The sequence below is a fragment of the Achroia grisella genome, unplaced genomic scaffold, assembly GCF_030625045.1.
Source record: "Achroia grisella isolate CSIRO2021 unplaced genomic scaffold, CSIRO_AGI_Agris_v1 utg204, whole genome shotgun sequence".
Classification (NCBI taxonomy): domain Eukaryota; kingdom Metazoa; phylum Arthropoda; class Insecta; order Lepidoptera; family Pyralidae; genus Achroia; species Achroia grisella.
This window is the reverse complement of record NW_026712703.1, coordinates 2,375,941-2,398,136: the sequence shown is the minus strand read 5'-3', so window position 1 is coordinate 2,398,136 and position 22,196 is coordinate 2,375,941. Positions and strand designations below refer to the sequence as shown.

The window sequence follows — 22,196 nt, the reverse complement described above, 5'->3', positions numbered from 1 at the left end:
TTTTATTAGTATACATAAATAGATTATCTGCTGACCTACACTTTGCGATAAAAACACATGGGATGGACAAATCATGTATACCGTGCCATTATCCACATCTGTGTACCTACCTATTTTCATTTGTGTAAAATAAGTTACAAATTACAATAACTATTCCTTCGTACATATATCTACCTATATTAATCGGTTGCTACATCAAACGATCACGTACGATCGTATCGGATCGGAGAGTATAAAGAAAAACGCGTACATAGTTATGTCATTTCAACCAGATACCAGTGGGCCATTGTCAAATAAGACAACAGCCTTTGTGTCTGACACTATGCGACACAAAAATAAATCTATTTTATATCTAATCCACGTTTAAATAATTTAATACCTATTCATTTGTTTTATAGAGTGTTCACCTGTGAATAAGAATTATACTAAAATAATATGTATTAAAAAATATTTGAGACGTAGGTAGTAATATTTCGAATTGTGTATTAATGTAATCTCACTAAACAGTCATTAATAAGAGACAAGATTCTAGTGTATATGTGGTTAACATACGTACGATTTTTTTAGTGATGACATGTGTGAATTGTTTAAAAATGGATTATGGAGTCGAAGATGGTCAAATACCAAGGGAGTTTATAGATTTTGATTTTGCCGAAGATGCTTTAGACTTTGAGGTTATATGTTTTTTTATGCCATTAAATTAATCAACACGCCAAAATTATTGATTTTAGAATTAAAAAATGTAGTAGATGTAAGTATACTAAGGTATTAACTTCTTATAAGAATCAATTCTTTTATATTGACAGTTTATTGTAGTTATAATTTAGTAATTAGATAAATACCTCAGATCGCCCTTTATAACCCATGCCACTACATTTTGGGTTGACTGGAAGGTATTCTAGAGATAATCTTTAGAATTTTAGCAACTAGAATAACACTTATATAAAATTATTATTGTACTAATTACTAAATTAGCTTTAGGTTATTAGGTAAATTGTCTTATATTATGGATTTGTTACTATATTATGTTGTAGGCAATACTTAATAGATTTTATATTAGTTATTTCATATTGAAATATTTTAATTAGGCACCTATTTGTCTACGACGACTATGGAGTCAACGAATACTAGTCGTGAGCATAAATTAAAAGTAGATAAACTTTTGGTTTGTGGTACTAGTATGTCATGATAGATGGCGCTATCCCACTATGCTTAAATGATATAACGAAACCACATAAATAGAATAGAGGTATGGGTAAATAGTGAGTATGAAGTATACAACTTTACGACTATATTTATCTGAGATTGATGAATTTTATAGTATCAAAGAATAAAATGATTGTACCCATATGACTCGGACCATTCGCACCTATGTTGATATTCCGCGTTGTTGGACAAACAAGACAAGGCGATTGAGTTCACCATTTCCCGCCACACAAAGTAAACAAACACAGTATACAGTTGTACAACATTATAGCAGTCAGTGTAAATGAACGAACCGTTTCGGACGTAGGTAGCTATTAACCTACGGAAAGTCAGAGAACTAGTGTTGAAATCCTAGTGTAGGCGTTTGGGCGCCTGCGGATATTTTTGTGAGAATGCCCTCGCGTTCGTGTCGCTGAATTGAGTAGCTATATCGACTACTGATATTATTAGCGAGTTTAGTGAATAGTTTTGAATATGGTTTGTGATGATAGCTCTTGCAGTTGCGGTGCGTTTTGTCGCCGTTTATTTTGCCGCACTCGCACCCCAGCGTCTAGTGTTAATGAAGAAGAAACAGCACCCGTCACCTTGGTAATTCTAAATGACCTAATACAACTTACCTAATAAAATTTATTTTAGCAGAAATAGGACATAGAACTACTACTTTCTATTTGAATTAATATCTCTATGCTACTAATAATTAGGTAGGTAGGTATTTATTATTCATTGTTGCTTTTCCTGTAGGCAATTATAAATAATGTCATTCAGTTGGATTAGCAGAAGTTAATAAATATAATGTACAAATAACTCGCAAGTAATTACTTAGATATATGAATTCATATAACTATATGTTTTAAATTACACTAAAACCCGTGTCTGTACGCCATATTTTTATTTTTACGGCATACACCTTATGCTGAAAGGTGTTCAGGCCTCTTCATGTGATTTATATAGATTTAAGACACTAGCGCGAACATTAATTCTCTGCTACTCAATAGATAGGTAGGCACCTATCTAGGGAATTGAAGAGAGTCCCTGCTGCCAATTCTATATGCCATCTAAAATGTAAACAACCGGACAGACATAATAGCAATATCATGATTACCTATAATGTAATATAGGTATTCTAAGGATACTGTATTTATTCTTAAGAGGCCTATTACAAAATGATGCCGCTCAACTTTAGGTTTAATCGCATGGATTTACGCACACATACAGTAATACACGCACACAGACGCAAATAACCGTGTAGCTCAATCGGTGTGGATTTAGTATGAACCATTTTGATCCTTGTAATATTTTAATTAATAATGTGATATGTTTCTACTTAACTGAGTAACATAAACTACTTATTGGATTTTTTTAAATAACGTGATTTATCTTAATTATCAAAGTGCTAATAATGACCATATTTTTTTTATTATATTATTCCTAGAGGGTTGATGTCAGGATGCTGGCCGATTGTACAACTAAAAGCCAAAACCTTAAGTAATATGAGTAACAAATAATTGGGACAGGAAGATGAAATTACTATAACATAAATTTACTAATTAATTCTTCTTACGTATTAATTCAGTTTATTTATTAATAGATATAATAATTTATTATAAGAGTCGGATACATTATTGCCATATTCACTTGTTCTAAATATTATACTTAGCAAATAATTATTTTATTTATGTATAATAGTTGTGTTTTCAAGGCTTTGTTTTGATTTAAAGGTCCCATCCTTATGTATATATTAGGTGTGTCCGCGACTTCGTCAGCGTGGTATAATGAAATTGACCAAATAAAGGAAATATATTTAGATTATAACCTAAAAAAGTTTCTTTGTTTCACTTAAACAATGACGATACTTTTATGCAACCTTTCATCTCCGCTTTTAATCCCTTACAATACTTTTTTCGCACTATAAAGTAGTCTATGACCTTTCTCAGGGTATACTATCTGTGTATATGTATATCTATCTATATAGACTACCTGTGTATATATATGGTAGTGAATTTACAAGGTACAGGGGAATAACACCCGAGTTTTCAGGAATGGCAACGCATGAGGGAAACAATGTGCTGATATGAACATGTCAGGTACTGCTCATGTATATAGGCGACGGTTACCCCTTTCCATCTGGAGAGCCGTCAGCTTGTTTGCCATTCTAAGTTGTAAAAAAACCTTCAACTGCTATCATTGCTGTTCCTGCATCATTGACGTCGCCGCATGATATTGGCTGATATTGCAGCTTCTCGTTCTTGGTTGGTCGATTCTTGATTCTTGATAAATAATTAATTGTTAATGTCAAACCTTTTTATAAATTATTATAAGACGCCTCATTGATTATATGTAATGAAATCACCATGAGCTATAGAGATTTTGGACAGAACCTTAAAAGACCTTAGAAACACCTCTGCTCTCATTGGCGGGATTACTTTTATACTTTTGCTGGAGATTTCTGAAAGACTCTCTGTGTTATTAACATCGTCTCCCTTATGGACTTTAATTGAAAGTTTAAAACCACTGACAAATTTGAGAGCTCATTTTTATGGAAGCACAGATAGTGATTTCCCACACTAAATGCTCAAACTTGAGGAAGGAATTTCTCAAAAGCATGATCCAGTCATGAAATTTAAGCCCGCCGAACATGTGCAATGGCGTCCTATTGGATATATTGCTTACTAAAGAATTGAAAGACAATTTAATTGTAGACCATTATAACCGGTACGTTAGCTGGGTAACCAGCTTATATACCAAGAATACCGATGATTCCAACTGATCTGCCAATACCATTTTAACGGCTTCAATTTCCGGTTAAAATATCATCTACACATGTAATAGATCTATGTATGTTTTGATCTTAAAAAACTACGCAGATTTTGATTCGTTGTTATTTAATAGACAGAATAGATAGACTCAAGAGGAAGGTTTATATATAACGTCCCAATACTGTACACGGATCTTTAAACGCGCGATAACCTATATATCCCATATTCACGCGGGCGAAGCCGCGAGCTAAAAGCTAGTCTCTAAATAAAAACATTTATAATGTTGTTGACTTTTCACCCAAACACGCATAATTATTTGACATAACTGTACAGTAATGAAAGTCCAACGAGTATAATAACAGAATAGCTGCAATTTAGAAATATCTGTATTGTGTAAAATAAAATAAAATTGGATAAAATATCTCTAAACATTAAGGAATATAATTTATATATAATTTGGTAATTTATTTACAATCCACATTGCATACTAGATGATATACACTATATAACACAAGACAAATGTACGTAAAAATAATAATGTATTTTTATAAACAATAACCCTATTTTAATTTAGAAAAAAACTACAAAATAAACATAGAGTAAAATTGGTTTACATTTTCTTACATTTTTCTCTCAGATAAGCGTTATTTTTAAAAATACTAAAATGTTCTCTTTTTTAATTTTAACAATTAATTGCCATTAGTGTGACGAAATACCATGCTCTTGTGCTTTTCATAGTCCAGCAGGGTAGGTAGGTTTTATTTGTGGCATAACTGTACTTTTGTCTTGGCATGCTAAAATAAATATTATATATATATATATATTTAACAACAACTTTAAATTAATATTCGTAGAAATAAGTATATATTAGCAAAATTAATTAAATATTACTTAAATTATCAAAATTGTTTAGTCGCTCTATACTAATGTTCACTGACGAATGTCTTATCTTAGCGGTGTTGTAAAAAATGGCATAGGTCCTACCTCGACGAGCGCTAGCGCAGCACTGAGAATTTACTTTTGGCGCAACGGAATTTATACAACTTTAAATTATTATTATTGTTTATTTTTTCTTAGAAACTTATATTTTTTTTTCATATTTCTAATTTATAAGTATATTAACTTTATTATTATGTTTTTTTTATGCAAAAATTTCGTTGTATTTATGAGAAAATTAGAAATGATTATGGCAAAGTTTTGTTGAAATTTCGGGTTTAATTATGATCAATTTTTTAGATATTTAAGTTGAAAATGAAAAAAAGGACGATGCTGTCTCAATTTATAAAGTAATTATCAAGTTTTAGTAAAGATATCATATCAATTTATGTTTGTTTATTAATGAACGACGACCCCAAACTTCTGTCATTTAGCGTTTTTGAATAAACTATTTTAGAATTTAGGAAGACTAACAAAGAGAAAATTAACATTTCAAAGATGTTGTTTTTAAGATTAGATATCTATCTATATAATTCAGGAATCAAAATGTATATCCGTCTCTTAATTTCTTAGAACCAGAACCCCAAAGACACTGCTTTTAGGCCAAAAAATGTGAAAGGCCTCTTAATACCAGTGTATAACCAAATAGGTAATAATTTCTATAATAGATTTTAATATATAACTTAATAGGTAGGTTAGGAAAGTGTAATAAATGTAAAAATTAATAACTATAGTAAGTACTAATTAATATTTAGCAAATACACAAACTGACTGTATATTGAGGTAGCTAGCTATCTAGCTAGCTTACGTAAGTTATAGATATTACTACGAGTAAATATTACCGTGTTATCGATTTACAATTCTTATCTTCGGAGAAAAAATCTTAAATATCTTTACAATTTCCTTTATCGCAAAATATAAACGAGAATTGTGTATGTTTCTCATGCTAATAAGCAGTGTCAGTCTATCATACAGCATAGTAAGTACTACGTCTATTCTATAATAACAAATACTGCTAATAAATTTGAGCATTCTTATTTTTACATCCCTTTATATAAACTAACTTACCTGAACGTAGTAAGTGAAGGGTAAGGGTTGTAAAATTAAAATAAAAACACAAAGACGGACTCAATCGGCTTGCCTACCTGCCTAACAAAAAATATTTTTTGTTTTGGAACCACGATTTATGCTAGTAAGAAGCGCACTCAACAAAACACCTAATAATAATAATATTTATTTCATTTTGTTAATAACAAATTTCTTAAATGTGTTTTTATATTTCTTCTTTTTAATTTCGAGTTTCCTTTTTCATAGACCCAAAAATACTAATATTTAGGTGCAAATAATCTGTTTAATTAAGTAATTGTAGTAGCAAATTATATTATCTGTGGTAATAGTTTCCATTATTTTTTGTCTTATAAATGTATTAAGTCATGAATCAACAAGTGGGGCAATCTTAAATCATCAAATTGTAGCAGCCGTATCTTGTAATAGGTATCTAACCACTTAATTATATTGACCTATAAAGATTCTTCAAATTAATAGGTGTGACCTGTAACCTCGATCGTGTGAAATTTTTGTTAGTAGTTACCTATTTATGTGCTCTTTTATATATATTTCTGTAAATTCTTAATGAAAACTGCTAAATGATAATAGCACATACATGTGCTTTTATAAGTACAGTCGATGCTTGTGTAACTTTAAAGGGGTTTAAATTTTTAATATTATCAAAATTGGGATGATAGTGGACTGTGTCAGTGACACAGTCCACTATCATCTCAATGCACAGGTAACGAGAGAGATTTAGTTAATTTTTATTATGGTGTTACGTGTGCGCTCTATCTATTAGGATAGGATGCATAAAATAAAACTGTCGATAGTTTTATTTTATGCATCCTATGAATGACGTACAGTTAGTTGATAAGTTAGTTACGTCTTCTCCTTAATCATCAACTTTTTGCGTTTCGTGTCTGTATTCGTATATGCTGTTATATTATTTGTAGACATACCGCAGGCGGACAATGTTTTAATGCTTTGCTTCAGGTATTACTATTAAATTGGACTTATATAAAACCACAGGGCCATAGTGGTCACTTCTGTCTGAAACTTCATTTATATTAAATAAAAACTTATGTGATCCGTTTGATTATGATGTCATCTATAGCAATATAGATTACAGGCGTAATTTATTTTCAGATTGTAGAAATTCAATGTCGTCTGATGTCATTACGACTTCGAATAGTTATTACCGAGCTGGAAAATGCGGTCAAATCAACAATTTCAGCGTGTTCGTGTTATTGTCTAAATCAAAATAATGATTAGGTCCAAAGTTATATATACAGAATCTACTCAACTAACTACAAGGCCTTGTCTATATACGTGCGCTAGGTAAAATATTAGCACTATACAAAGTTTGATTGTACGTCTAATTACTATATGGACATTGAGTAATACACGGGTGCATAGCAATGTACCCGTGTACCTGAATTGTTATGTTGGTACCTACATGGTATTGATTTAACATGAAATTACTCAAGAATAGGCGTTGTCGGTTGTGAACTGTTGATTGTTTTGAACACGCGACCTTTACGAAGGTAATGTCAAATAGGGGAGAATCTAAAACACCCTAAGAGGGGAAGGCAGGGATTGGCCAGTTTTATTGTATTGGTTAACATCACGATAATTCACTTCTGGGAATGGATGACTCTTCTAAGGATATGGTGTATTGAAACTTTTTAAAAATTGCCTTCTCCCCCACTTGAACCAACGGAACAGAGACCTACGGAACTCTTCGGGCCTCCCTGTGCCAGAACCAAATCTGACTTGCTCTATGCTGAAAACAGATTTCTAATATGCTCTTATACCATTTTTGGCATGTTACATCCAAGTGAACATTTAATAAAATATTCATGCTAAACGCAATCTTACAGTGACTCTTTGTTTGGCATCTAATTCTTTTATATTCTACACGCGAGACGAGTGCTATTCCGTTACGTCTATGAAGGGTATCCTGTATGATGATTTCATATATTAAAATGGTCAAAGGAATTCGTGCAATGAAATTATGATGAGTGTCTATGATATGCTAACAAGACTTCGCTGAGTGTTTTTTTTATTGAGAGTTTTGGGCTATTGGCAGGTGCTAAGACATAGTTCTTATATGTATCATGAACATCACAATAGATCAAGTGCTCTGTAGTATCGCAGGACCTGCATGAATCTATTTTGCTCGCCCTTTTTCAAAGTTCACTTATATTTTTACCTTACGTACGTACTTACGTTGACCTAGACCCGTTAGGAACAAGTATTGAAGGATATTCTTAGGAACAATGGAAATAAAAATCTCCTCAGCATAGAGTGTATACTTTACAAAGGAGATATTTAGTTTATGCATAACTGGGCTACACCAATATGGCTAAACCACATATAATGTCTAGTGGCGTTTTCTCTTCAGATTGGCAAAATCTGCAGATTGTTGTCACGCTGAGTGTTAAAAGCTGCTGTTTGTACTTTCACGGCTTGATTTTAGTAGATAACAAATTTGTTTTTTTTTTGTAACAATTCAGTTGTAAATGTATTTTCTAATCATCTCTTTTTACAGAACTAATGATCATTCACAAACAGTTCTGATCTATGTATAATTATTTAACTTAGTTTAATATGAGTATATATTATTATAAAATAGTGCTAGTTGATAGTTTGTATTAATATACACACATGTTGTTAAACTTACAATGACTATTTAAAACAGCAACACAAACAAGATTCTTGCTCTTTCTTCTTGTGCTGAGACAGCTTTCGAATGAGCGGTAGATAAAAATATTGTGACTATTCAAAAGTGCTTAAATTACTTAAGTTTATTGGAATAAATTATTTTCTATTCTATAAACAGTATGTATCCACCAAACACATAGGTAAAAATCTCCCAACCAAAAACTGAAAGAAAATCCATTCAGTCTACTTTGATGATACTAGTACAAAAGTCCTTACTAATATAAATAGGTTTCACGAATAAACGGCTGAACAGATTTTAATTATATTTACCAAGAATATATATTATATTATAAGAAAAGACCAAACAAAAATAAATGACATATTGTTCAATATTCATTTTGCGTTCTCATGTTTCAGACGCAGTTGGCAGAAGCTCGTGATGTGAAGTTTACTCAGTCGTTAACTGAACCTTTGTCCATAGGATCACACATTGTTTGTACCGGAACACCGACTGAAGACCTACCATGGTAAATTAATAACTATACTATTTAATTTGAATTTCTATGAAGGAGAAGAAAGAAAGACATATAATATATACTAATACCAGTATAGCAAAAGGGTCAAATAAAAAAAGTTACTAGGTATAAGTGAATTGAGTTAATGAATGTACAGAAAGCAATGGATTTGGAGCATGTACTTACCTAATGATGTATTACATATTTTACATAGTGTACAGAAAGTTACAGTGTAGGTAATAAAAATAAATGCCATATTCCACAAAAGTTTAGTCATTTATTTTTTAAACAATAAGTTTACAATAACTACATATTGTCTAGCACGTCGTGATCCATGTTCTAATGTCTCTATAATATTTAGTAATCTTGACCAAATACAGAAAAAATATTCAATAATCTGACACATAAAGGTTTTGTCGTTCTAGCTCTAGTTCCTTATTTATATTCAACCAATAGTCTAAATTTCACACTTCTAGCGTTAAGAATGATGATACTTCTATACAAACTTGCAACCCCCTTACAATCCTTTTTTTGCATTAAATAGCGTCTTGACTCAGGGCAGTGGCACTCAATGAGGAAATAGCCATTATTATTGCTAAAAGTTGCATATAGATGGCGTGATTGGTATCGATGGAATTCTTCATAGTTTTGCAAACGTTTTAAAAAACAAAACTGTGTTTTCAAAATAGTTTAATCCATTTTTAAAAAAATATATATACATGTTAAAATGAAATAATGCGTTTAGAAAAGTAATTTTCATATATTTACTCATTTTGTTATTTTCCAGTACTTAATTACACTTTAATCAGTGCTAATACGGGGCTCAATGTTTTCAAAATGCTTTCATAGATGGCATTGTTGTCATTTGTATCGGCCTAATTAAATGTCTTTTTTATATTTTCCAATAATAAGCACTTAATATATTATTATTGTAAATTAAACATATAAAAAAAGTTTAAGTAAATTAAAAATAGCCGAACAAGCAAATAATACTATTTCCAATAATACTTATGTATGAAGTGTTGTCATATTAAAAATAAATACATGTATTATCGATTTTTTTTAATAATTGATAACAGGATTTTATTACAGCGCATTATTCGATGATGCTTTTAATGAGTCGTTGTGAACAGTAAATTTTCATTATTTTGTATTAAGTATAGCAGTATTCCGTTTCAAAGAACGGAATATAGTAGTACATTATTAGTGTCGTTGGTTATTTACATTTGTACTGAAAAATCGATTACATAATAATTTAAAATATCGAGTACGAATCGTAGCTGTCTTCGAATACTGGCAACTGGTAAGATTAAAATAGTTTTAAAAAAAAGAGAGAAATCGACCCTAACTCGAATACCATAAAGTTTATTTTCCTTTCTCATTAATATCATAGCAGTTTGTTTTTAACTTGCGTATGACTCTGTGGTATGATTTTTAACGTGTATTGTTATTGTACGGTGCATACATTTCAAAAATTATATTTTAATGTAGGTACAAACATTTCTTTCATACATTTCATACATGTCAAAAATTATCTTTTAATGTAGGTACAAACATTTCTTTCATACTGTTACGAGTATATATGACCTACTTATTAATTTGTGATTTAATATATTACGAGTAATAGTTTAGTTGTCAAATATAGATTGACATTGTTGTAAAAAGAAAATTATAAAAAGAGACAATACATATTCTGCTGTAAACGTATATATTATTTATTAGTAAACTCACCATCTCAACAAAAAGGAACCCCACCACAACATCGGGGAGGTTGGGTGGAAAGTTGGTACGCTTGGTGGGACGGGATAGAGAGAGTAGGCAAAATTAAGATAAACCCTAATGTATTCAAAGCTCATTTACAGTAGGCTACCTGAAGAGCACTTCATGTCTGTGGGAGGATGTTACGAGTATATATGACCTACTTATTAATTTGTGATTTAATATATTACGAGTAATAGTTTAGTTGTCAAATATAGATTGACATTGTTGTAAAAAGAAAATTATAAAAAGAGACAATACAATTATTCTGCTGTAAACATATTTACAGCAGAATAATTGTTTTTTATTGCTGTAAACATATTTTTTTTTTTTTTTTTTTTTTTTTTTTTTTTTTTTTTTTTTTTTTTTTTTTTTTTTTTTTTCATACTATACCATTCGTACAAGTAAGTGTTGCTCCATATATTTATGTTAAAAATAAATAGATATGTCCACAAAAAGTATTGAAGTAGTTATTCGTGAGCTAACTAAGACTGTGCTTTCACTGGAAAATAAAGTATCTTCATTGGAAAATGTGATTACAGAACAAAATAACTTAATTAAAAATTTAATCAGTGATCGAAAAATTACATCTAAAACCAGTGTAAATGATAGTGAGGGTAATCCTACATCGCAAGTGTATCTGCGGCCAATCCGTGAAGCTCGTATACGTGCGTCATCGGCGATCGCCACTGCAACTAAAAAGGTGACAGCTAGAAGCAACGCAACAACGACGTCATCGGGCGTGCCCCCTACTCCGTGTCCGTCGTCGGGTCCGGACCGTAATCGTGAAGCTGTTATTACACAGACGGAAAACATTGAAGCAACCGGCGGTAATACGGGAGAATGGATCGAGGTAAAGCGACCGCGTACTCGACGGTCGCTTGTAAATGTAACTCGTGGTACAGGCAATCTGACTGATACTACGCTATCCGCTGCAGAGCGAAAATCATATTTACATTTATATTATGTGAAGATCGGTACTACAGCAGAACAAGTTATTGAGTACCTCAGAACAATTTGTCCGGGAGATAATTGTTTCGCAGAGGCATTAAATTCGAGAGGTGATTATGCTTCATTTAAGTTATCTGTGCCTACAAAACATCTAGACCAGTATTTAGCACCTGAGAACTGGGTGGAAGATGTCTACATAAAACCTTGGCGCAATGGATTTCGTCAGAAAAGAGAACAAACAGTTTAAGCATAAATATATCTCAATATTTTATCAAAATGTTAGAGGACTTCGTTCAAAATTAAATATTTGTAAGCTATCAATTCTCAGTGAATCAGCTGATATATATGCACTAACGGAAACATTTTTAAATAGTAGTATTTATGACGCCGAGTTGTTCCCGAATGGGTACATCGTTATACGCCGTGATCGCATAAATGATGCTGGCTGGGGAGGAGTTTTATTAGCAGTACGTTCGCAATACAAAGTTGAACAAATAACCAATATTGGTGGGTACACAGAGGATATTGAAGTAGTAATAGCATTAGTGAAATTTAAATCAAAATCAATTGTTTTTTGTGTTGTCTATATACCACCTAATTCAAATGATGAGAAATATTTTAATACATTTTTAGTTATAGAGAATATGATGATAAAATATTCAAAATCAAATGTAGTAATACTTGGAGATTTCAATTTAAATTCATGTAGCCAAAATGTTATTTTGCAGTATGGTTACTTAGTTGCTTTTTGTAAATTAAATCAATACAATGTGATTAAAAATAAATATGGTAACACGCTAGATTTGGTATTGAGCAATCTGGGCAGTGACAGTGTATTAATGTGTGAAGATGTAAGACCTTTGGTGCCGGCTGACGCGCACCATCCACCACTCGGTGTTCACATTACTATCTCACATCCGAGGGCTGCGTACGTTTCTTATTCATCAGTTACCGCACCTCCGTTGTCACAGTATTCAGTGACAGAATGGAACTTTCGAAAAGCGGACTTAAATTCACTATATGAATCGATAGCTTCGACATATTGGAATGAGATACGTATTTGTAGCGATGTTAATGAAGCATTACGCTGTTTTTATTACAAATTTTATACTTGTTGTTTAGAAGCGAATGTACCTATTAAAAAATTTTATTACAATTCTAAATATCATTATCCGGATTGGTATACAAAAGAAATTATAGAAAATATAAAAAAAAAGTATTATAATTTAAAACAATATAAAAAATATAATAAACAATATAATAGAGAAATGTTTAAATTTTATAGGCAACGTACGAAACAATTAATAGATATAGCTTACAATAATTATATAACGCAAACTGAGCTAAATATAAAGAAGGATCCAAAAAGTTTTTGGAACTTCGTAAGGTCTCAACGAACTAATAGGCGGTGCGAGGACCAATATGAATATGAGGGGCAATTGGTATCCGGAACAGACGCTGTAAATGCATTTGCAAATTATTTTAAATCTAGTTTTTTAAACAATCAGCCAGTTTTATCTTCCAAAGTAACTGAAGGCAAACCAGATTCTCAAAACTCGGCTCGAATTGCTATTGACAATATTACTTTAGTTGACCTACGGCGCGCGATAAAACGATTAAAGGAAACTTCTGCTGGACCTGATGGCATCCCACCTTTTATACTTAGAGACTGCATAGGAGTATTGGAGGAATCTATTCTACACATAATAAACTTAGCTGTCCGTACAGGTACCTTTCCAGAGTTATGGAAAACATCTAGGGTTACACCAATACCTAAAAGTGGGTGTAAATCTCAAATTGATAACCATAGGCCTGTCGCTATACTTTGTGCTTTAGCAAAATTATTCGAGTCCATATTGAATCTCCTCATATCCGCACAAATCCAGTCTCAATTTACAAATTGTCAACATGGATTTAGGACTGGAAGGTCGACAACTACCAATCTTATAAATTTTGTAGATTATACGGTGACAGGCATGGATTATAGTGGTCAAGTGGATGCGGCATACTTTGATTTTAAAAAAGCATTTGATCGCGTCCATAATGACGTATTATTAAAAAAGTTTTCTGATGTAGGATTTACACCTGATCTTCTAAAATTATTCGTTAGCTATTTCACTGGTCGTTCACAGTATGTACAACTAAAAGGATGTAAATCCGTCTCCTATGAAATCAGTTCTGGGGTAAGCCAAGGCAGTAATTTGGGTCCGCTGCAATTTCTAATCATGATCAATGACTTGCCAGATGTTGTCAGTAGCGCTGAATGTCTAATGTTTGCGGATGATCTGAAGTTATTTCTGTCTATAGGAAGTAAGGAGGATTGTGTAACCCTCCAAAATGATATTGACAAGGTAGTAGCTTGGGCTAACTGTAATCATTTGGAATTCAACGTTTCTAAGTGCAAAACAATGACATTCACACGGTGTCGTACTCCTTATGTATATTCTTATAATATATCAGGGACGCCGCTTGAACGTGTGTCAGAAATACGTGACTTAGGATTGACGCTTGATACAACTTTATCGTTCAATACTCATATAATTGCCATCTGCAATCGTGCATATAAGTCTTTAGGATTCGTAATGAGACAGTCGAGCCAACTCAGAGACAGAGGTGCAATTATTGTTTTGTATTATTCATTTGTACGTAGCATTCTAGAATTCAATTCAATTATTTGGGACCCACACGAAACAAAGTATAGCGTAATGTTAGAACGAGTTCAGAGAAAATTTGCTCGATATTTATACAATAATCTGTATGGCTATTATCCCTTTTTATACCCGTCACTATTTGTGTGCGGTATGGTAGGTATGAATACGTTAGAGGTAAGGCGAAAGTGTAATCTGATGGTGCACTATTATATGCTGCTGAATGGGAGAATAGATAATCCGACAACCCTAAGTCGTTGTTCTTTATATGCCCCAGAGCGGTACCTGCGACTACGCACGTGTCGATTACTATCGGCACCACATGTTCGCACATGCACTGCCCAGTTTGCTCCTACTTATCAAGCTATCTCGCTGCTCAATAGCTTGGTTTCGGAGCAGCCAGAGGTCGATATTTTTCACGACAATATTAATAAGTTTATTGAGTGTTGTTTGTTGTTTTTTAGGTAATTACATTATTATATTATGTTATATTATTGGCTCACTACACGCTTTGGTATATCTGTAAGTGTGGTGAGTACCTTATCTTAAATAAATAAATAAATAAATAAATAAATATATATTATTTATTAGTAAACTCACCATCTCAACAAAAAAGAACCCCATCACAACACATACATTTCATACATGTCAAAAATTATCTTTTAATGTAGGTACATACATTTCTTTCATACATTTCATACATTTCATACATTTCAAAAATGAACTTTTTATGTAGGTACATACATTGTTTTCATACATCTCATACATTTCAAAAATTATATTTTAATGTACATACATTTCTTTCATACATTTCATACATTTCAAAAATGAACTTTTTATGTAGGTACATACATTTCTTTCATACATCTCATACATTTCAAAAATTATATTTTAATGTAGGTACATACATTACTTTCATACATTTCAAAAATTATATTTTAATGTAGGTACATACATTTCTTTCATACATTTCATACATGTCAAAAATTATCTTTTAATGTAGGTACATACATTTCTTTCATACATTTCATACATGTCAAAAATTATCTTTTAATGTAGGTACATACATTTCTTTCATACATTTCATACATTTCAAAAATGAACTTTTTATGTAGGTACATACATTGTTTTCATACATCTCATACATTTCAAAAATTATATTTTAATGTAGGTACATACATTTCTTTCATACATTTCATACATTTCAAAAATGAACTTTTTATGTAGGTACATACATTTCTTTCATACATTTCATACATGTCAAAAATTATCTTTTAATGTAGGTCCTTACATTTCATACATTTCAAAAATTTCATACAATACATTTCTTTCATACATTTCAAAAATTATCTTTTAATGTAGGTGCATACATTTCACACATTTCAAAAATTTCATACAATACGTTTCTTTCATACATTTCAAAAAGTATTTTTTAATGTAGGTACATAACACCCCATGTCAGACCCCTTATATTTGGAAGAAACTTAAAAATAATGCCAAAAATATTAGATGAATATATTTTTAATACGAATATTGTTTTATTTTTGTTCATCAACTTTATCCCTCACTAACAATACTAGTAGTAGTACATAACCTGGTTTATACCGCTAAAGATATTGAAAGATATACGAGTAATTCAGAATGTTATCAAGTTCAAAATAAGCACACATTACTTGCTTAGATAACAGAGTAATATTACTAGTAATAAAAACATTTGTAATACCCATATGTATACTACGTATGTATAGTAAGTACTTACGCTGCGGCGCCGTGAGACTCGTCTAAGTACTTCATCTACTCATCTACGCGCGGTAACCGCGCCGACCGACCAATAGGATAGCGCCTCTCGTGTTTCCAGAAAGTTCGCGACTAACGGACGATATAGTAGTAAGGCAATGAGTGTCCCAGTGATATCATTATAATATTTTCTCGTTAAATTTTATTGTAATATACACAATTTCGCACTAAATAACGTGTTACCCCGTTACACATTTCTAATAATGAAAAACCTAGACCGACCCTGTTCACTTAATCTTACAAGATCTGACTTTAAAAATTACGATATCCTCATATAGCCTTTCATTTCCCCTTTCAATACTTTTTCGCATTAAAAAGTAGCCTTTCTCAGGGTCTACATTATCTGTCTACCAAATTTCAATTAAATCAGTTCAGTAGTTTTGGCGTGAAAGCGAGACAAACAGACAGACTGAGTTACTTTAGCATTTATAATATTTGTAAGAATATCGCTATTAAAAATAGGGGTTGGTGAAAGACGGGTGAAAATTTAGGCGTGTATGTATTTTCAATGTAACATTATAAATAAATAAAAAATTGTCCATAATACAAAAAAATATTTTTTCGGGGTAGGCCACCCCTATGAGTTAGGGGTATAAAAAATAGATAACAACCCTACCTCAGACCTGGGAAGTATACATATCAAATTTCATCAAAATGTGGGAGAAATATGGCAACTAACACTGTGATACAAAATTTATATATAAGATATAGCGGAATTCTCATTAGGTAAAAGAGGGGTACATCGTAGAATACATGAGGTATATACCAGTAAATTAATTGTAGCTAAAATCAGTCTCATACATATAACGATTGAAATAAAAAATCGTATAGCCCGATTTTGATACGTACGAGTATAAACGTATCAAAATCAGGCTATACGTATAGCGCAGACGCGTTACAACATATCAAAAAAAATAGGCATGGAATGTAAAATAAACCATAACACAATAGGTATATACATTGGCACATAAGCCATATCTGCAGAGTGTCGGCTAACGATATTATACCTACACATTTACATTGAATCTTGAATCGTCCCTAATGAGGTACACGATACAGTTACCTACATATCTATTATATACATATCTTTCCAAAACAGATGTCATGTAGACTGAATTCACTGCCATCTATTTTCATGCTTTGTTACTAAGCACCCACTAGTAATCCGAACTGCTTCAGATCTAGCGACATCTAGCGGCTACGGTGGCGAAATAAAATAGCCCGAAGAATAGCCCGAGTTAGGAAGGAACCATTTTCTTGTATGGGATGGGGTATCTGTATGTAATATTATGTTATCTGTGCTCAGGGTCTTGACTATCTGTTTACCAAATTTCACTTAGATAGGTTCAGTAGTTTGGGCTTGAAAGCGAGACATACAGACAGAGTTACTTTCGCATTTATAGGTAATATTAGTAAAGAGTAAGGATTGTATTATACATGTAAAGTAGGTAGATAAACAGCTTCAATATACACGTTTGTCTATTGTATTTTATTTGTAATTTACCACTTTAATATGCCCTAATCATTTGTAAGTAATCCACACAATAAAGTATCAGTAAAGAGACACAATAAAGTATCAATTACATCATAATGATGATTCATTATCGCGTTATCTGTTTAAATATCAAAGAAGAATTGCATTACGCAGACATTACTTGTCTGTGGTCTATGTCTTGTTTGCATAGCAAATGGCTGTTTATATTTCTATATAAAAGAAAAGTAGTTTGTATAAAAAAAATAGAGCAATTTTATTTTTATGTGACAAAATCATCATCATCACAAAATCATTGATACCGTAATTATCTCATATTTTTCTCTTTGGAAATAAAGCGGCTTCATAAACAGCTTTTGCAACTAGGAGCAGCTTTATTGTAGATCTACATACAACATTCAGATTTGTATTAGGTAGCATTTGTACTATTTTATTTATATAATATCGACTGACAGGTTTGCTGTGAATATTGGTTGTGGAGACATCGACTCTGGCCAGAGCGACATTGCGGTTCATTTTAACGTTCGTCTCCCACAATGCTATGTTGTCAGGAATACTCGTTACCGGAATAAATGGGGACCGGAGGAGACAACAGCGTTTAAGTATGTGATAAATTAAATTTTCGCTTGTATATTAATTTAGTCACTATTTTTTTGTCAGCATTTGTCACAGTATAATATTTTATAACTATGTACGCGAATTTAATGAACTTAAAACGTTTTAATCTTTTATGATAATTGTTTCGATAATCCAGTAGGCTCCATCAGAGTGAGTACGTTAAATAGATAACTGTGTATCAAAAAAATCTATCTCGGTAACTTATTCACTTATAAAATACACCAATATTGATTTCAGAATATTTCCGTTCAAACTGGATCGTCCATTTTCAATAGAAGTACTAGTTGATGAGAAAGAAACTTTTTGGGCAGTAGACGGAGAGCATTATTGCAATTTTGCACACAGGAACCCTAGTGTATTAACAGCCGCCTGGGTTCAAGTAACGGGTATCCGAGATGCTACTTTAAACGTCCATAAGACTGAAATATACCCAACATTGTCACCACCTATTATAGAGGTATGTTGAGCTAACCCATTTATCTGTATCAGTTGTAGTTATAAAATGAAAATGTTCTTTATTAAAATAATCATTATTCTAACCACTTTTAAATAATATTTTTAGCCAAGGATAACGGATAAAAACTTGGCTGATGCTCTTTTCAACATACGTTATGATACTGCGAAATCATTCCTCTTGGATCTTTGGCAGAGTATAGAAAGGGAAATCTTGAGACTAGTTTCAGTAAAAACTTTGGTCTTGATGTCACAAACTAGTACAATAGAACAGTTTGTTTTATTCTTGTCGTTATTCAAAATTGTTCTTCAATATTGTTTGTTAGATGTAAATTTCAACTACATATGTCCAATTGTCGACAATTATAATAATATAATATACCTAAAGGACTGTTTACACCACATGGGATATTCAGATGTAATGTCAACTGACTGCTTTGCCTATACTATTAAATCTAATTATGTTTTAGGTGCCTGTTAGAGCAGCTGTAGATGCTTCTATAGAGGGCATCGAGCCGAACTGGCGGCCGAATGTAATTGCTGCCATAACAAAAGGATTGCCCGAGGGTCATCAAATTGTTATTCGGGGAAAGTGAGTTTTTAAATCATGGATATTAGTATTTAATTATCACTCTTTAGATGTAGAATCAGATTTATTGACTACTTAATGCGCTTACACATTATTGGGTTCAGTCTTATATCATTGTACATAGAACAAGTACATTATAATAATAAGCGCACTTCCTCTTTTACTAATATATTTCATAGATCATGAAACTTTATGTCATGTATAAATTGACCGGGAAAACCCTAAAAATTCTTAAGTGCTTGCCTGTACATACATTTATGAAAAAATAGACTAATATTGTCACAGATTGCGTCCATTGCTGCACTCGTTCGCGATAGATCTGATTGATGCAGCCCGCGAGTGGCCACGCCCAAACGTGCTGCTACACGTTAACCTTCGCGCATACGATCAGGCACAGCGGGACCGGCAGCTCGTCGTACTCAACGCTTGGCTTGGCTCCTGGGGGCCTGAGCGGCGCCAACGGACTGCGCGACTCGTGCCCGCAAAAACTGTGAGCCTTACCGTGTCACTTGATCATAATAATAATATGTCAGGATAATTCACTCAGCGCAATCTAGTCCCAAAATAAGCGGAGCTTGTGTAATAGGTACTAGACATCTGATATACATTTTTTTTTTGTAATACATACATAATATAATATATTTTTGGTGTTTTCTGTATATAGAAAACACCCAAATTGATACAAACAATTATACTCATGAATACAAATGTTTGTGCCACCATCGAAAGTAGGGCGGTATGCTAAAACGAAACCGCTAGACCACCAAGGCCGATTATATTTAATAATCGGCCGGATTGTTCATTCATCGAATCATTCATGGATACTATAATAATAAAATTACCCTGAGAATTTTCACCATCTTAATATATCTTGAAGTTGATAATGTATTCTGTAAACTCAAAATTGATTTCTTATACATTTTTCAGACTACATTCCGCATTGTACGTGGTCCAAACGAATGGTCCATATATGCCGACGATATTCTAATAGGCGAGTTAGAATATCGGGCCTCTCCTGCCGGTGCCAAAGCTGTGAGACTGCGTGGCGACTTATATCCTCAACAAATATATATGTGCCCTTCTACGAGTTCGCCTATTGGAGATGATATCCGTCCACGAATGGCAAATTGAGTTCACTTACAGATGTTAGTTGTTAATTAACTACTGCATTATAGAAATAATATAATGTACCTTCTCAGGGCCTTAATTACACTGCGGCTCAAATCTGTATGACAAATAATATTGTATAAGATTGTTGTTATTTCATTATATGTAGAAACTATAATCAAGCAATGCTTTAAACGCAAACTGAAGCAATATTTGCTCTATCGTTCATCGCCTAGTACTGATTGAAATGACTATTGCGATATGAAATTCGTCTTGTATATTGGTGCGATGCTTTAACTTTGCCTACATGAAATATTTATATACTGAATATTTAATAGTTACCTTTTATATGCAATTTAATTTTTAATATTACCTTAAAGATGACTATATAACAATAGCTCCATGTAACTAAACTAGGTACATCACTAGGTAGATAAATATTTACAATTAGCAACACTACATTTTTTCAGAAACATCGAAACTTTTTACTAGGGTTGGTTTTATAATTTATTTCTACTCAACTGCTATTTAATTAAAATCTATAAATTTATTTGTGTAGAAAATGTTACTTCTGCTGTGATATTCACCTCAAATTAAATTACTAATACAAAATCTTCCGTGACATACTCTCTCGCTCACGGATTTACCTTATGTATGTACTTGATTTGAAGTCGTTACAATTTTGAATCTGTAATTGTAGATATAATTTATATATTTAAACTAAAGTGTATTCTCTCATTATCGTAATTGAGACTATTTTCATTAGGTAAATAGTTTTTTTTTAATTTTAAGTTTGTACCGTATTAAGTGTTTTTGAAAGCTTAAATGTTATGTTATGATCATAATTATATATCTTAAATTGTTAAGTTTAATATAAAAATCTATTTACAATTTACAATGTTAATTTTATACATACATCTAATAAAGTCAATTGAAGCCTTTGAATTCTTTTTTAATCTATGGGGTTACTTTACCTTTAGGTATGTAAGTTATCTAACTGACCTAAAGTCTAGGGCTTTCAGGTATATTCGTGTCTTTATCAGCTGTAGCACAAGCTAAAATCAAAGTGATTTGTCGTGCTATGATTGGCAAATAGCCTGTATGTGACCATACGTGATTTTATGAGATGGCTCGAAATTATGTATTTTTGTTGTATGTATGTTAAATGATATATTATTAAAGACCCCTTGTAACCAACAACCAATAATGAATTTATATAATACAAGGCAAGGAAGACTTGTATTGTTTCTATTAAAATAATGGTTCTGTTTTTATTGAGGCCTTGAAAAAACAAATGATTACCTCCAAATAAGACGTGCAGAAAAAGAATATTACATAAGTCATACATAAATATTTTGTTTAAAATGAAGCTGCATTGTATGTAAAATGTAGGTAGATAATAAATTCTCTAGAATAGGATGATGCTGAGCGTGTAGTTTGCACAAATCCTAATAAATAGTAGATATAAAATAAAATCATAGTTTTTTTTAATATTATCTACCTTTTTGCTTCGTCCGCCTTAATCGGGTAACAATAAACTCAATAGCTTAAAGCTATATGGTTTATTTGCTTTTTTTGTCATCCAGAGCCGTACAAACATTATTAATAATAAAAAAAAGCTTTCTATGTCAAAATTGACATTCAATATGACAGTGA

The 22,196-nt window shown here is 32.0% G+C and overlaps 2 protein-coding genes across 2 annotated transcripts; both read left to right on the top strand.

The window, feature by feature from the left end:
• Positions 1–294: 294 nt before the first annotated feature.
• On the top strand, positions 295–21,479 carry LOC131842106 (galectin-8-like). The gene is made up of 7 exons (XM_059190613.1): positions 295–674; positions 9,030–9,139; positions 18,229–18,375; positions 18,629–18,848; positions 19,315–19,436; positions 19,719–19,923; positions 20,361–21,479. The coding sequence occupies exons 1-7, from the start codon at positions 570–572 to the stop codon at positions 20,562–20,564; spliced, it is 1,113 nt and encodes a 370-aa protein (XP_059046596.1). The 5' UTR covers positions 295–569; the 3' UTR covers positions 20,565–21,479.
• On the top strand, positions 11,331–12,415 carry LOC131842103 (uncharacterized). Its single transcript, XM_059190611.1, has one exon. It carries the CDS (start codon positions 11,331–11,333, stop codon positions 12,081–12,083), a length of 753 nt encoding a protein of 250 aa, XP_059046594.1. The 3' UTR covers positions 12,084–12,415.
• Positions 21,480–22,196: the final 717 nt, after the last annotated feature.

Coding starts and splice junctions, on each gene's coding strand:
- LOC131842103 (XM_059190611.1), top strand. CDS start 11,331: ATGTCCACAAAAAGTATTGAAGTAGTTATTCGTGAGCTAACTAAGACT.
- LOC131842106 (XM_059190613.1), top strand. CDS start 570: ATGACATGTGTGAATTGTTTAAAAATGGATTATGGAGTCGAAGATGGT. Junction 9,140..18,228: donor CCGACTGAAGACCTACCATG/GTAAATTAATAA, acceptor ATCGACTGACAG/GTTTGCTGTGAATATTGGTT. Junction 19,437..19,718: donor CAAATTGTTATTCGGGGAAA/GTGAGTTTTTAA, acceptor ATATTGTCACAG/ATTGCGTCCATTGCTGCACT.